The sequence below is a fragment of the Cygnus atratus genome, chromosome 2 (genome assembly GCF_013377495.2).
Source record: "Cygnus atratus isolate AKBS03 ecotype Queensland, Australia chromosome 2, CAtr_DNAZoo_HiC_assembly, whole genome shotgun sequence".
Taxonomy (NCBI): Eukaryota; Metazoa; Chordata; class Aves; order Anseriformes; family Anatidae; genus Cygnus; species Cygnus atratus.
Genome location: NC_066363.1, coordinates 64,701,291 through 64,715,069, shown reverse-complemented (window position 1 = coordinate 64,715,069; position 13,779 = coordinate 64,701,291). Strand labels below are relative to the sequence as shown.

The window sequence follows — 13,779 nt, the reverse complement described above, 5'->3', positions numbered from 1 at the left end:
CAGGCTTGTTTCTTGCAGAGCGCACGCAGTCCTGCACATCGCTTCTTGTGCCCCTTGCTTGTTGTCTTTCAGCAATTTGCCTGAATGCATGCCCTTTGTGGTATTTTGGTTAATTGGACATTGTTTTAATTACTACTGAACTGAACAAACATGAAATTTCTGTCATTTTGCTGCCCTGGCAACCACAGTCTCCAGGCAACAAATATAGGACTCAGGTTGTTCAGAGCTGATGTTAAATTACACTGGCTGACATGGATTACCCCTCATTGGTACCTCTTTTGGGCAAAACACCCCTTCAGGGAAGATAAGACTCCACTAAACAGCTTTTTTTTTTGCACTGTCCCAAATGCCTAGCTCTGCCCTTACTGGAGTTAGTGGCAAACCAGCCTTGTCTTTGGGGAAGTGGAGGTGCTGGTCCTCTTCCATGGCCTGGGGACAATCCACAGCCATGTATTTCATTGGCCATGATCTTCCACATTGCCTTCTTTCTTGCCTTCCTCTCACCAGTTTCTACATTATTTTTTTTCTCTTTCTTTGCTGTCTCTAACTCTCCATTTCTTGCTTGGGTCATGTATCCAAATTAAGCAACAGGAATGCAGACATGCCCTCAAATAGGTCACTATATAGTTATTCCTATCAAAATCAGCCATGTAACAACAGCGAACAAATTCTTGGATTGCCAGTACCTTTTAAGACAATTTGTCACTGATGTTAAGAGGAGAAAATCATTTTTAAACACTTTAAAAGGAATAAAGCCTTTTAAAATTATCATTTTCCTTCTTTTCTATTAATATTCACCTATCTCCTTTGCTTACAGCTTTGGAAAGAAAGATATCAATGAGGCAAAGCAGAGAGGAGCTTATAAAACGAGGAGTGCTGAAGGAAATTTTTGATAAAGGTAAGTGCTCTTCTTTTTGCAACATTAAATTGACATCCCGTATTGTTTTATGGCCACATCTTACATTGTTGTAACATTAGGAACTGGGAATACCATACAGAATAGCAAGACTGTACAGAGTAAGGTCTCTAAAACATCTCTTGATTTCACACCCTCTCGATTGGATAGATGTGGTAGTTATCTAGCAAATAAAATTGAAAGCTAATCAAAAATGTAAAGCAGTAGAAATATAAGTCTCAGCAGTGTGCAATAGTAACTTGCTGCAGAACAGCAAGGCATCCAGAGCACAGGGAGATGAAATGGGTCTGTGCCTGCATTTATTATCATTGTCTGGTTGAGTCACCGTGGGATTAACAGTTGTGGAAAAAAAGAAATGTTTTAAAGGCTTGGGATACTGTGATGAGCACATTCCCTTGATGAGAACATTCCCTTGAAACAGCTCAAATGTCAAAATAATAATGATTCCCTTTTCAGGATAATTAATTTGTTGTGTCAGTAATGTACTTTTTATGCAAAACACCATTATTTTACACTGGTAATGCAACACACATTTGACATCTATTGCGTATGTGTCAATCTTTAACTGCAACTTTTATTTGTTTTGCTGCTTCTCTTGTCAATAACTAAGGCAGTGAATTCAGCAAATTATGTAAAGGTATGGCAAAATTGCCTTTTAATTTCAATAGAACTTAGGCATGTGCTTTGATATCTCATTAATTCAAAGTCTAAAATTCTTCAGCAGTACCAGTACAAAACCTGGATAAGTCTGTAGAAGCTAAACATTTTCAGAGATTTTATAGGTACAGTCTATCTCATTAGGTTTGGTCTGCTTAAATCTGCTATATGCTATTTTAGTCTAGCTTATTGGGAAAGAAGAGATTATTTAAAAATTTACTAACCCAAACAAAAGCAATGTGCTGCTTATGATTACATTCTACAGTTTTTATCCATTGCATATTTTAGATGCTTCTTATCCTTTGGATCTAATACTGCCTGTGCTCTTAACTGTGGTGTCTTGGGAGTCATTCTATATGCAACTGCAGAGTAGAAACAACAACTGGCAAAAGGTTTTCCCTTCTCAGTGTCTCAGGTTTTCCACATTTTGGACTGTGACTTGGACCATATACTCAACCATGAAGCAGACATCCCTGTGGCCAGTGAGGCACAGTTGAGTCTGTCACTCCATGTGGGTCACAGCCCAGGGGAAGCCAGGAAGTAGCTCCCAATTCAGCACCCTGGGGAGCTTGTAAGTCAGCCTCTGTTTATCCCTACACAAACCTAAAGCATCCCCATGAAAAATCTCTCTTGTGCAGCATGACCCTGCCTTCTACCTTGAAACTCAGGGAAATTCTCCCTGCTTTGCTCCAAGAGGCTGCAGCTTTCTCCCTTCAAGTAATGCTGTAGTCTGTAATCTTCAATATTGCCTGGTAAAGTAGATGTTAAGCTGTCTGAAGGTCCTCATCAAAAAAACAGAACAAAAAAAACCCCACTCCTCCTTGTAGTCATTTTTCACCTTTTCATAGCAGAAAGAGCTTGTAATAAACTTGGGCTTCTTCTTCCTGTTTCCAGTACAAGGAGTACAGACATTGAACTTTTTTTATTTTTCAGATGCAAATAAATGGGAAGCTATCACCCAACATGGCTAGATTAGTAATCCAGTATCTCCACATTATTTCCTGCTAGTTGTAGACACAGGAAGCAAAGAAAAATTGGAGCCCTTCCTTGAAAGAAGCAGGGCAGAGATAAAAGTGGTTACACACGAGTATAGTAGCATTGATCTTGTGTGATGTAAGGATATGAGTATGACAAAATTTGTAGAGGAAAAGTAATCCAAGAGTATTCATATCACAAGGCTTTATTTGATGGTAGCATCTTCTGTGCCAAGAGGCATCTTGTACAGACAATAGTTGGAGTCATAATGTTAACTCTCTTAGTCTCCCATTCCTAAGACTCAGGCCCATGAGTGGGTAATTTTGCCTTTTTCTTTCTTAAAATAATCTGAACATATAACAGGAAATATAATATGGATAGACTGAGCTAAGAACAGAAATTCTGGAGCTGCAGTGCACTTAGTATTGTTTTATCACCTATGTTGAAGAAGAACAGAATTAGCCAGTTTGCCTGTTATTTAAAATGACACTCTGACCTGTTTGCTTCAGGATTTGCTGGCTTTTCAGATGACTTTGTGTTGTCCAGCAGGTGACAGTTAGCAGAGCGCAGTAAGTCACAGTGTTCACATATGGGAGAATCACTGCAGTCCAGCCGCTATATTTGGGAAACAAGAAATGCTTTTATCATTTCAGTGACCCCCATACTTAAACTGTTCAAGTGAAACCACTCCAGACTGAACTGCAAAGAGCTCACTTCTTGGCAAGGGCCAGAATCATGAATGAATAAGTTTCTGCTATTTCAAGGGTTGTGTGACTTGCATCTTCTGAAAATGTGGGCAAAGATTGCATTTTTTTTTCAAATACTGTGTACTTTTAGAAAAACAGTATGTTGAAGAAATATCTGGTCAGATGCCTGCTGTTCTAATAGTTTGCAGGCAGGCAGAGCCAAGAGCTCGAACACATAGATGAACAGCTTTGATTCTCATATGAAGCTATAACCATCACTAAAGCATCTGTCTTCAGAGATGCCCAGTGTGCTATGGGCAAAGAATTAAAAGCTACGTGTAATATTTTGATACATCTTCATTCATGTGAACATAGACAAGGTTTCCTGTAGTAAGAAATTTCTGAACAGGAGCATAGTAATTGCTTGCTTCAGAGATGATGATGCAGTGGTTCCTCAAAGGAAGCATGTGCAGTCTTCATCTTTTGTACGTTTCTATTTTTGTACTGTCTATCTAATCAAAATGACGGTTTAAAAACCAAAATTTCAGGTTACCTAAACCCTGACAGGGCTTGAAAATGTTTTTTGAGTGATAAACCTCAAACAAGAGCACTCGATTTTCCATCACTTAGCCCAAGGGGGCCACAGCAGAGAAGGGCATGGACATGCCTTGCCCTTCCTAGCCTTCTCCATTGAGAATATTTGCCTGGACATTCTTACTTGAGAGAAGGCCAGTACCGAAGAGAACCCAAAATGGAAAATAACACAAGATTTAGAATTCTCCTTATCATTTTGGCTCAGCCATTTGTCTATGGAAGGAGCACATAAGCTTTACATTCATCAAACAGATAGGAAGTTCCCTATTGCAAGGCATTCAGAGTCAAAAGACACAGTGAGAACGTAGGCAGAGCTCCAAAGAAAAGAAACAACAAAAGGATCAGTCCGTACCAGCTATCATGATGCACTTTGGGCTGCAAGTAATTTTCAAAAAATACCCAGAAGTGGAAATGGCAGATGAGTTCATGAGTACAAATTGTGCTTAAGGTCCACATCTTTTGAATGTATTATCTATGTATTTCTGGGCCCTCACCCTGTGCTGTTATTTTCACATGCAAGGCTGAACCAAAACATCTGGGTTAGAGCCCTGTGCATCAGAGAAATTCCTCTGAGGTTCTGCTTGTTCCATCACTTCGAGTGTACAGAGCTTCCTGATTAACACAGCAGCAGCCTTCTTGTGCTCCTTTTGCTGCAGAGTTCACATTACTGACTTTGGTCCAATACAGGTCATGCTGACTAGCACACTGCCTGCAGTATCAAAGCTCATGCATTTAGGGAAAGTTGTTCTCCACTTAGTAACAGCAGGCTCTCAGAAAATGCAGCAAAGGAATTAGCAAGTTTGAGAACAAAAGATTACATATGTTATCACTGTGCAAAATTAAACTCATAGCCAGTTCCTGAAGGCTAATCAGTTCATCCATATATATGTCATAACTGCATTACTAAGATTGTTTCCATTTGTATGTCAGCTAACCGAAATAGCTTTTAGTACTTTAAAAATAGCAATTAATTTGCCTTTTATGTCTGGTTGTCAAGCATGCCTCTGATCCAGGATTAATTCACACTAAGAGATTCTTCACTCTACAGATGATGATTTTCATCACCTTCTTTGATCTGTTTACTGTGTTTTAGCAGTTCCTGATGTAGTTCTTCTTTAAGCAAGATCAGATTTAGTGTATATATTTCAGTCATGATTCTGTGTCATGTCTGATGATTTCAGTCAAATCTGAGGATGAATTTTAGAGCCTAAATGAAGATTAGAGATTTTCAGAGGGAAGATTAAAATAGGTTATGTTGTCAATAAGGACAGCTGTCACGCTTGCTATTATGACAAAAAGTAAAAGTCAAAATTTTCTCTCACTTTGCTTTTTTGCAATAGTAAACCTTCAACAGATGATTTGAATGCTATCTTCTTAAGCCATGTTGAATATACCTTGATAAATGCAAAGTGCATTTAAGATAGTAAGATTTCAAGGTGCTCAGCATGTTACAATTGGCATCTCCATTAAAAATGTGTAGATATCCCTAAAAAAAATAATAAATTGCTGGTTTTATCATACATACTCATTATCTGGTCACAGTAATGGTCAAATTTAGTCCTGTACCAAATTAGTGAATATTGCTGGACACAGTCACTGTCTTTCATTCAAGAAGCAGTTATTCTGCCTGAGCAGTAATTATGATCTTTCATGAAACCATGTCTCTGACACAACAGCAGCCTCTATCCCAAACACATATAAAGGAATGTGTTTACAAAAGGGAGGCAGAGCAAGTATGGGATACATGTCATTTCCACCCAAACAGTTAAGTCAAAAAACATTCAGCTTAAATACTGGCTGAACTGTTGGTTGATCCTTGCTGTCTAGGGAAATAAAATGGTTTGTATTGAATGACTGCAGCAGTTAGAAAGAGGCTATGCTGTGAACACTTGGCTGAAACCTTCAGTTTTGATTAATGTTGCCACCTTTTGCCAGCTCAGTTAATTGCTCTGAAAGCTGCAGGTCAGGTTTCAGTCTACTGTGATGTGGCAATGTATCGTAATAGCTCTCTAGTTCTTAATAAATAAATAAATAAATAAAATTAAGAAAGTCAAGACCTTGGTATTTCTAACAATACCAAACTAAGGAAGAGACCATCTTCACATGTTGTACAGAAGCTTTACAAGACAGAAAAAAAAATAAAAAATTAATTATTTATCATCTGTTGTACTTTCAGACATGCTAATTGCTGTGTCCTGACACCTAAGTGCAACTTTGTTTTTCTGTCTTTTCTGTATTGTTTTCCAAAGTGTTTTGCACATCTTAGCCCTGTGAGGGGAAAGTGTGTGCTCATTTGAGTGCTATACATTTATGCATGGTACATTGAGCAGTAATGTGGCTAATCACAGTTGCCCAAAAATCAAGAACCAGATCCTGAAATCCTGAGTTTGACTTAAAAAATAATTTGAAAGCATAGGAGAACTAGGCTCTCTTTATTTGCGTGCTGTTTTTTTGTTTGTTTGTTTGTTTTTTGTTTGTTTGTTTGTTTGCCTTACAGGTCACATTCTGGATTTATTTTCAGGCTTCCACTCGTAACCATAAGAGCTGAACACTTTATAAAGTTGTAATTGAGATACCTGTGCAGTCATTGCCTCCAGGTACCAGAGTGCTGTGCATAACAAGTTCTGAGATAAAAATCATGCAGGTTGAACCGTGAAGAATGATCTGATCCCTCCCTTCTGTTCTATATTATTTCTAATGTGAAGTGGGGTTTGACAGAAAAGAAACGAATAATTGCTGTTACAGAATTTTTTGCCCATATGGAGAAGTTATTAATAATAACTTTAAAAACAGACTTTCTAAATGGAATCTGCTATATCCCAATATCAAGACCTTTCACCAGGCAACTATAAAAATTGTTCTCTCCCTTACTAACAGTCTTGATCATGCTGGGAGACTATAATAGTTTTATTGGTATATAAAATAGTGACATACTTCTGTGATTCCGCTTGTGTCCCTTATAGTATTAAAAATGCTGTAAGGGAAGGGAATAATGCTCATTATTATTATTATTAAAATATTATAAATTACGTATTGTATTCTTATTTTTTTAAAAGCTTGATAGCTTCAGTTCCAGTCCATTCTCTTTTCTGACTTTACAGTTTTAACAGAGACAGGGAAAATAAATTCTGTGGCCCTATCAGATGGAGGATGACCATGCAGCTTAGACCATGGATCACAATGAGAAGCCTAGGGATAAGCAAAGGATCAACACAGTTATTTGGCAGATCTTTCCCAAGTCTTAATAACCCTGTAAGACAAATGAAATGCTGTCATCAGACTTCTATGAAACTGTTGTGGACAGAACATCGTTCAGACATCTCCAAAAATTGCTCAGACAAGTTGTATTTTTGAGACAAAAACCATATTGTTTTGATCATTATCCTGTGTCTCCTATGTACGTACAATGACTTAGTTCAGGTTCTTCATTCTCAAGCAAGCTATTGGAGAAAGCAGATTTCGCTTCAAATTCTTTCTGTATCTCATTTGTGTCTTCTGTTGTCATTGTGCTTTCCTCCAAATATGAACAGATGGGGAACTTTCCATACCAAATGACGAAGGAGCTTTGGAGAATGGGCAGCCTCTGGGCTCTGGACCAGTGCTGAGCTCCAGCCAAGTATCGCTTCCAGCCCTAGCAGAACTGGAGTCAGGTTCTGCACCTGGGGAACCCTGCTCATACGAGGTGCTCCCAACCACAGAGATCATGGATGGGACAGGTAACATCTTGTTTTCAGTATAACATAGCTACTTTAAGCAGTTTGAAATGGGTTTTTGACCTCTTACCTTGGTGGGTAGCCCAGAGAAACCATTGTTAAAGACCAAGTTCTTCTGGTGGAGAAGGAGCATACAGATTATCACTGGGTGCTCCATGAGAAATTTTGACTGTCTCAGCATAGCAGTACTTCTGCTATGTACTCTACTTCTACACAAGTAACCTCTTGCATGTCAGGCAAAGTCCTTGCACTTTTGTGAACATTTAAGAGTAGATTTCTAACTGTCATGCTACTTCTCAACTGTGCCAATGAGCTCTAGAGGGCTGATAACATTTTTAAACCCTGGGGTATGTCATTTCCTTTACCTGCTGCATGGTGTTGGGTGACATTCACATCACACATCTTCCAGTAGTTAACACAGCCAGCTGCACAATCCTAGGTGAGGCTCTCTACGCGTCTTCCACAGCCCATAAAGAGAGACAGCAATACTGTACATCTAGGTTAACTCCTCTTCCTGCATTACTTAATGTTGAAGTTGTGGATGAAGGTCAAGTGAGGAAAAGTGACTAGTAGAAGCATTCTTCCGTGATCATGCACAGTTGTGCGGCCTCTTTGGAATGGAATAGCCCCCAAGAGGTGCTTTTACAGTTATAGGATAAATTCGAAGACTGCCTGCTAACATATCTGGTCCTGAGCAAGCTGTGGTGACAGACCATCTGAGATGTGACATTTTAAGCTCTTGATATGTGCTCAAGATGTGGGAATATGTCCCAGCTCGGCATAAGGGAGCTGACTTCTGTCAGAGGTAATGGGAAATTCAGCTGTTGTCTAGATGTGTGTTACTCTTTCTCTCTTTTTCTCTTTCTCTATTTCTTTCTGTGTTAATATGATGTTTGAGTGAAATCTATTAGTCAGTCCTAATCCGCATTCCTGCACTGCTTTTCTTGTCTTACAATGTCTGTATCCACTGCTGCTTTGCTCATAACGTTGTTGCGTCTATGATGTGGTTGTGTCCTCCAGTGTCTGAAGAGAGCCCCACATCCAATGAATCCGGCGTCCTCCTGTCCCAAGATCCTGCAGCCATGCCAGTCCTGCTACTCCCCCCCAAAAAATCTGCTGCTTTCCCTGGAGACCATGAGGACACCCCAGTGAAACAGTTGTCCCACCTCAAACAGCCCCCTGCCCTGCCTCCTAAACCTATTGCCAGGATTGCCAGCCACTTAACTGGTAAGTAGGTGTTCCTAGACCCTCAGCACCACCGCACCCCTTATAGGAAAAACTTGCCCTTATAGCAAAGTCTTCAATGTCCTTCCATAAACCTGTTTGCACATGTTGTTGTGAGTACTAGCAATGTGTGTGTGTTGTACCTAGGGCAGGGATCGCAAAGCATTTTCAGACTACACCATCATCAAGGTTGCTTCAGGACTCTTCCCTTCTCCTCCCTGTTTACCTAGTGCTACCATGACATTCCTGACAAACCCTCCTCACTCTTTTTTATCAAGATGTACCATCACCACAAAAATGGCAGGATGTATTTTGATGGGAAAGGAAATAACAGTAAAATACAAGGATATCTTTAAATACTTTTAATGAGAAAAGGGGCAGGGCAGAGGGTAGGGTAGGTAGAAGGGAGAGGGAGAATTTTTCTTTTGTCTTGTTGCTTCTACCCTCAACTGACATCTGGGCAGGTCACCCCAGACACATTCCCTGTATCTTTCGATATGTTTCTCTTTTGTCAAGCCCCTTGATCCTTACACAGGCCGTTGTATCACCTGCCTTCTTACCATTTTGCTTCCCTACTCACACGACCTGCCCACCTGTTCCCCTTTCCACCCCAGCTCTAACTGTTCCCCTCCTACTGATGAGTCCTGCTGATGACAGGCAGCTCCAGTTCCCACTGACTAGGATTTTGGTATTCTACAGATTATGCTGCTGTTTCTCTCTCTCTGCATGCCAGCTAGAAACAAGTCAGATTCCTTTTTTGTGTCCCAGATGTTTTACAAGTGTCCAGGCTCTCTGGGATTCAGAGCTTTAGACGCCTGTGGAAGGAGGATTGGTGGATCTTACCTGACCAGTCTCCTCTCTCCAGTCTGTCATTTAGGCCACTGAAGCAGAGGATTATTGCACTTATACAGACCAAAAAGGGCTTCCTAAGTCCTTACCTACATCCTTTGAACAGTCTGCTCATAATTGCAGCTGCTTCCCAGGAGGCAGCACCTTGAAATCCCACGCTCAAGACGAGGTATGGTGCATCTCTGTACTGAGGCAGCTCCTGGTCTCTCACTGGGTTGTTCTTCTGGTGTTAATGCTGCTCCAACCTTTTCAGGACTAATGTGAGAAATGCTTAGTCCACATTAATACATTCTAGGTACTTTTTTTTTTCCTGTCAGTTAATGCTTGTTTAATTTAGGTTAAGAAATATATCAGGAAAGAGCTCATTAGGGAAGAACGTGTTCTGGTTTTCTTTCATATCTCTGTGTAGTCTCTTTATGTTTCTGTTTGGGTTGCTACACATTTTCTTCTGTATAGTTTTGTTCATTATATGTGGAATCTCTTTACTTTCTTGCCTACCAAAATCTGCACGTAAGGACTATTTTTTTGCCTTATACTACAAAACAAATTGGCAGTTCTGCAACCTGGAAAGCCATGCAGCAGAATTGCTGGCTTCAGGTGAGGACAACACCAGCTTCCTGTATCTCCCATAACACTCTGTTCCAATTACAAGAAGCTGCTCAGAAATGAGGCCAACATGAAGAAATTAAAAAGAAAATTAAAAATAATAATGAAAAAAGGAATAGTGTAGGAAAAACCTCTGGCACTAAGTATCCATCATACATAAGGCTTCCCTCTGCATGGGATAGCAGAAGAATTACAGGATGGGTGCTTCTGATAGTTGTTGGTTTTTTTTTCAGCTGGTAATTTTGTGTGAAGTAGTACCATTCTCAAGATATCAGCATAAATTAATTGCTTGATGGTAACAACTTTTCCAATGAAAGTGAAACAAAGCTGTGTCTTCTCTTAGTTCATGATAACTTTTAGTGGTCTCTCATCCAGTTCTAAATGATCTCTTGTACGCACATATACACAGACTCTTATACATGAATATCCAGAGCCCTCAGGGGAAAGGAACAGAGACTCAGATTTGGTCATAGGACCCTAATTTAATTGACAGCTAGCCCTGCTAGAACTGAAAGCCTGATTTATATGTATTTTATAAATAAGAGCACTGAGTTTACTCTTAAGGGTCCATTTACTTGGGTGGTCTAAGGAGATATACATGTTGTTCAATGCCTTGTGTTCTTCACTGGTAATTATATTAGCCATGTATAGTCTTTGAAAATGAGCAATCAATCCTAATGAAGCACCCTCATCAGTGAGAAGCAGAATTAATGCTATTCTTTTACTAATTATTCCAGACATCCTCAGCTTGTGTGTGAGAAAAAAGTAAAATCTGAATTCTGGCATTCAAGGTGAAAACTTTTCTCATTGCATACCCATTTTTCTATTAAATATTTTGTGAGAGAGTTGAAGGACAAATTAAGACATACCAAGCATGACTAGTGAGAAGTTACAGTGGTTAATGGTCTGGTAGCTCTGTTCAAGAAGACTGCAAGAGGAAATGTGATGTTGTGACGGTACGTATCTGAGTTGGAAGATGCAGAACTGCCTCTTAACTTCAGTCTTAAGATAGTTACATATATGTATGTGTATATGTGTAAAGAAAAATATGCTTTATACAAATATAAATGAGAACATAGTATTATAAAATCAAATCACTATAGGCATAGTCAGCATAAAATTAAAAAAAAAAAAGGAGAAATATATTAAACACACAACGTGAGGGAAGAAAAGCTTCCTGTGAGTCCAACCACATTCTTGCTGAGAACTTGTCCCAAAGTTCTGAAGGTATGAAGGTATGAAAAAGGTATGAAGATCTGAAGTTCTTCAGGTAAAGGTATGAAGATTGACTTAGAGGATTTGCCAAAGATTGTAATACAGGGTTTAGGAAAAGGAGAGGAAACAATCCTCACCTCTAGAAGCATTTGTGAACCATATCAGATGTCTCTGTGCCTGTGCCAAGACAAAGATTGGCCTTTCACTTGATAAGAAATGCATATAAAAGTGCAGGCCTAAAATAAACAAGCAAGAGCACATTTAATTTTGTGGAGGATGAAAATGAAATACCGGTTTTAAAAGTGATAGGAAGAGAGAATTGCCTGTAGCAAATATAAATCGGACAGCCTTGGCATGCCTCTTCTCTAGCTCAGGTACTGTGGGGATGGAACAGCAGAGGAATGGGGGCAGAGCCAAGAGCAGACGGCAGAGGAGAAACTGGGAGTGATGCCGCCACCGCTGCAGAAGTGTGCTTGGTACTTTGCTTCATGCCATCACCCAATGCTCTTGGTGACGCTGCATCCACAGGGAATGTCCCTATCACAGTACTGGGTGTGGAAATACCAACACAGCCTCTCTCTACTTTTTCCTCCATTGGAGTGAAGCAGTATGCCTCTCTTAATCAGTGATTCCTTCATAGCACAAGACAGCCAACCCTAGCAGAAAAATATGATTCTTAAATGTTTCGATACCACTGTTCCACTGCTCTGCATTTCCTGTTGGCCAGTTACCTCCTGGTGAGCCTTCCAAATATGATCATTATTATATATGATCATAACCTTCATGGGTAGAATTTCTTTCATCATTTTAATTCCCCAATATCGATATGCAGTACTCAGGCATTTAGAACAACACTTGCAACCCCCCTTATTTGGTTAAAAATTGAGGAGGAAGTGAAATCATCGCCTGGAACAAAATGTAACTGGACTGTCAGGATTAAGTCCCCACATTACCATAAAATCTTTAATGGCCAAAAGCGACAAGAATACTGGTCATATATGATTTGATAGACAGCATACCCCAGTGGTATGAAGCTCATTTTGGTCCTGATTCATGAAGTGGTTACTTTTAATCAGCACAGATGATGTTTTCTGAAATTAATCAGTTTCTGTTGAAAGAACTGAATTACCAGTTACCCATAAAGTCCCCTAAAACTTCAGAGAACAAATTATGTGCCACCAAGCAGAAGTCTCAGCAACACCTGAGAGTGTCTGAGTCTAAAATTAGTCTAATTTTATGCAAGGGTGTATTGTGGCCCCTAGGGATACACTACTAGGATGTATCTGGCCGCTCAGCAGTTGTATTTAAGCTTTGAAAAACCTTTTCCATTCTCTTGCTTTCTTCAGTCAACATTTTAAGGAGAGGCATGGCACACTTTTATTTCTGTGCCTTCTATTTATGTCTCTGTAGAATAAGAACTAATTCATAATTAGAGGCAAACATTTAACAGGATAGGAAACCCTGCAAATCCCCAAAGCTTCTGATAATGTGGACATGCCAAGGATGAGGTTTGAGAGTATGGTTGTTTGGTGCCCTGATGCATTGCAACAACACAGCTGATGGTTAGTTACAGTGTTATGAAAGTATTTACTACTACAAAATTTTCAGCAAATATTCTGTGCAGTATTTTATAATCTGACAGTCACATATCTTAGAAGGCTTCTCTGTAGATGAGCCCATGAAATTATCTGAAAGCCTCCTGTTCTGCGACATTATCTCCTGCTGTCTGCTCTGGCAGGCTATATTTCTGAAGACAGGTTACATTCATGAGGGGGCAATGGAGAATTCTCTTTTCACTGTGTGCTTGAAGGAGAGACAGCAGAGCAAAAGTGGGTTTCCTTCCCCAGCACATCCAGGTTCTCACAGGAAACTAGGCCCTGATGGAGTTGCTCTCTCCACACTTCATCTGCCTGCTCTTACCTGGAGGGTAGTACCTAGCACATATAGGCAGCAGGAAATCTTTTCATCTTTGAAACCCTTTCTAAGGCTCTGCAGGGAATTCATACAAACCTATACAGAGCTATAATTTTCAACCTTAAGGATGAGCATGCTCAGTTTATTTATGTTCTCTGAATGCAACAAACTACAACAGTTGGTCAGGGCTTTGACCAAATGGGTCTTGAAAATGTCAAAAGACTGCACGACCTGTCTGGGCAAACCTATTGCACTGTTTGGTTCTTCTCATTTGGGCATAACACTTTATAATTCAGTCTTGAATCTCTCAGTTCAATTTTTACCCATTGACTCTCCTCCTCCCACCATGTACCACTGTGAAGAGTTGATAACCTCCTTCTAGGTACTGGCGTGTTGTTGTTATGACCCTCCCCAAGCTATCTTTTGTCCA

General features: G+C 39.8%; 1 protein-coding gene across 8 annotated transcripts in view; it reads left to right on the top strand.

The window, feature by feature from the left end:
- PHACTR1 (phosphatase and actin regulator 1) overlaps positions 1–13,779 on the top strand; it is a 374,079-nt gene that overhangs the window by 294,071 nt on the left and 66,229 nt on the right. For all 8 annotated transcript variants that reach the window (XM_050708558.1, XM_050708552.1, XM_050708555.1 and 5 more), the window contains 3 exons: positions 818–898; positions 7,359–7,544; positions 8,562–8,768. In XM_050708558.1, coding sequence (XP_050564515.1) covers positions 818–898; positions 7,359–7,544; positions 8,562–8,768 — 474 coding nt within the window. The remainder of the gene's footprint in view (positions 1–817; positions 899–7,358; positions 7,545–8,561; positions 8,769–13,779) is intronic.